General features: G+C 48.7%; 1 protein-coding gene across 1 annotated transcript; it reads left to right on the top strand.

The window, feature by feature from the left end:
• Positions 1-424: 424 nt before the first annotated feature.
• Positions 425-1,135, top strand: H257_18996 (hypothetical protein; the record flags this gene model as incomplete). Its single annotated transcript, XM_009848151.1, has 1 exon — positions 425-1,135. The coding sequence occupies one exon, from the start codon at positions 425-427 to the stop codon at positions 1,133-1,135; it is 711 nt and encodes a 236-aa protein (XP_009846453.1).
• Positions 1,136-1,364: the final 229 nt, after the last annotated feature.

Genomic DNA, 1,364 nt, shown 5'->3' with positions numbered 1-1,364 from the left:
CGTCGTTTAGCGAATACTACTACACGTATAGTATTGTGAAGTCAATTCGGAATCCTCAATCGATTGAGCAGCACCAAATCGGCAGGGAATCGATCGACCAATCAAAACACAACACACGAATCAAGTAGCCAATCAAATTCTCACTATTCCACATCGAATTAGTGTGTGTGATCGATGGATTTGGTAAATCAGCACGGAAATCCAAATTTTGGCTGAAAGCACAATAACGTTACACCCTGTATTTGTATGGTTACCCTTTTCAAATGTCCTTTACCCCTTTCAGATGTCTATTTTATCTTGTTCTATTATCCGGATTGTAGACATCCGGTTAGTTTCCATACAAAGGCACCAATGATATGTAGTGTAGCATCGACCATGATGTCTTGTGGATGCTGTCGAGTTGCCATTTCTCACCTATCATCACATGCAGAACCCAACCGACCAGCTGCTGCCGCCGATGCCTCAGCACGCGAACAAGCCGCATGCTTCCGATGCGCCACACTTCGCATACACGCACAACCCAATCTCGAGTTGTCGCGCCGTGAAATGTAGCGGGGACGTCCATGTGCTGCCCGACACCTACCACCGCGTGCAGTCCGATGCCGGTGGGCAGGTACACGCGACGACGCCGTCCAACACCTCCGCCGAGACTTCCGAGGCGCCGTCCATGCTCTGCAAGTACGTGTACAAGCCGTGTACGAACCCCCGCACACTGAAGCGAAACGGGGAGCTGCATTCGTTGTGCGCCCAACACCAGGCCAAAGCCAACTCGTGCCAAAAGCAGTACGCGAAGAAGAAGCGGAAGCTGTCGAAGCCCACAGGGAAGGACTTGACTTATCCCATGGCCACTCGAGCTGCAGCTTCGTCCAGCCATTCGTTTCTCACGAACGTGCAGAGCAACTCCCTTCTTCGCTTCCCGCCCTTGCCGCCACCGAATTCCCTGCCTTCTCCTCGCTCCTTCCACTCGCTGTCTTCTCGTGGTGTAGGTACTAGTAGTAGCCCGCGACCTACTACTAGTAGTACCCTCCTGCCGTCGTTCTCGTACCCGCGACTGCCTCCTGTGCCCCGCCAGTTGCCATTTGGAACAGCCGCCCATCATCATCATCCAAGCAACCATGATGATAGACGATATTAATATTGAACCAAAAAATATTATTGTTTCAAACACAAGGACTACCGTAGTAGTATATTTGGTTTTGAAATCATTCAAACCAACTATTAATACTTGAAGTACGATTTTGCCTTATCGAGTTGTACCCAAATTACTGTATGGTGTCAATTTAAATGATTTGTTTAGAGGCGCTTTATATGGGTCAAAATTCTCCAATTATATCGTTCTAGCCAATCAAACAAATCGAGAAGTA

The sequence above is a fragment of the Aphanomyces astaci genome, assembly GCF_000520075.1.
Source record: "Aphanomyces astaci strain APO3 unplaced genomic scaffold supercont1.303, whole genome shotgun sequence".
NCBI lineage: Eukaryota > Oomycota > Saprolegniomycetes > Saprolegniales > Verrucalvaceae > Aphanomyces > Aphanomyces astaci.
The sequence above is the reverse complement of the archived record's forward strand: the minus strand, read 5'-3'. Positions and strand labels throughout refer to the sequence as shown.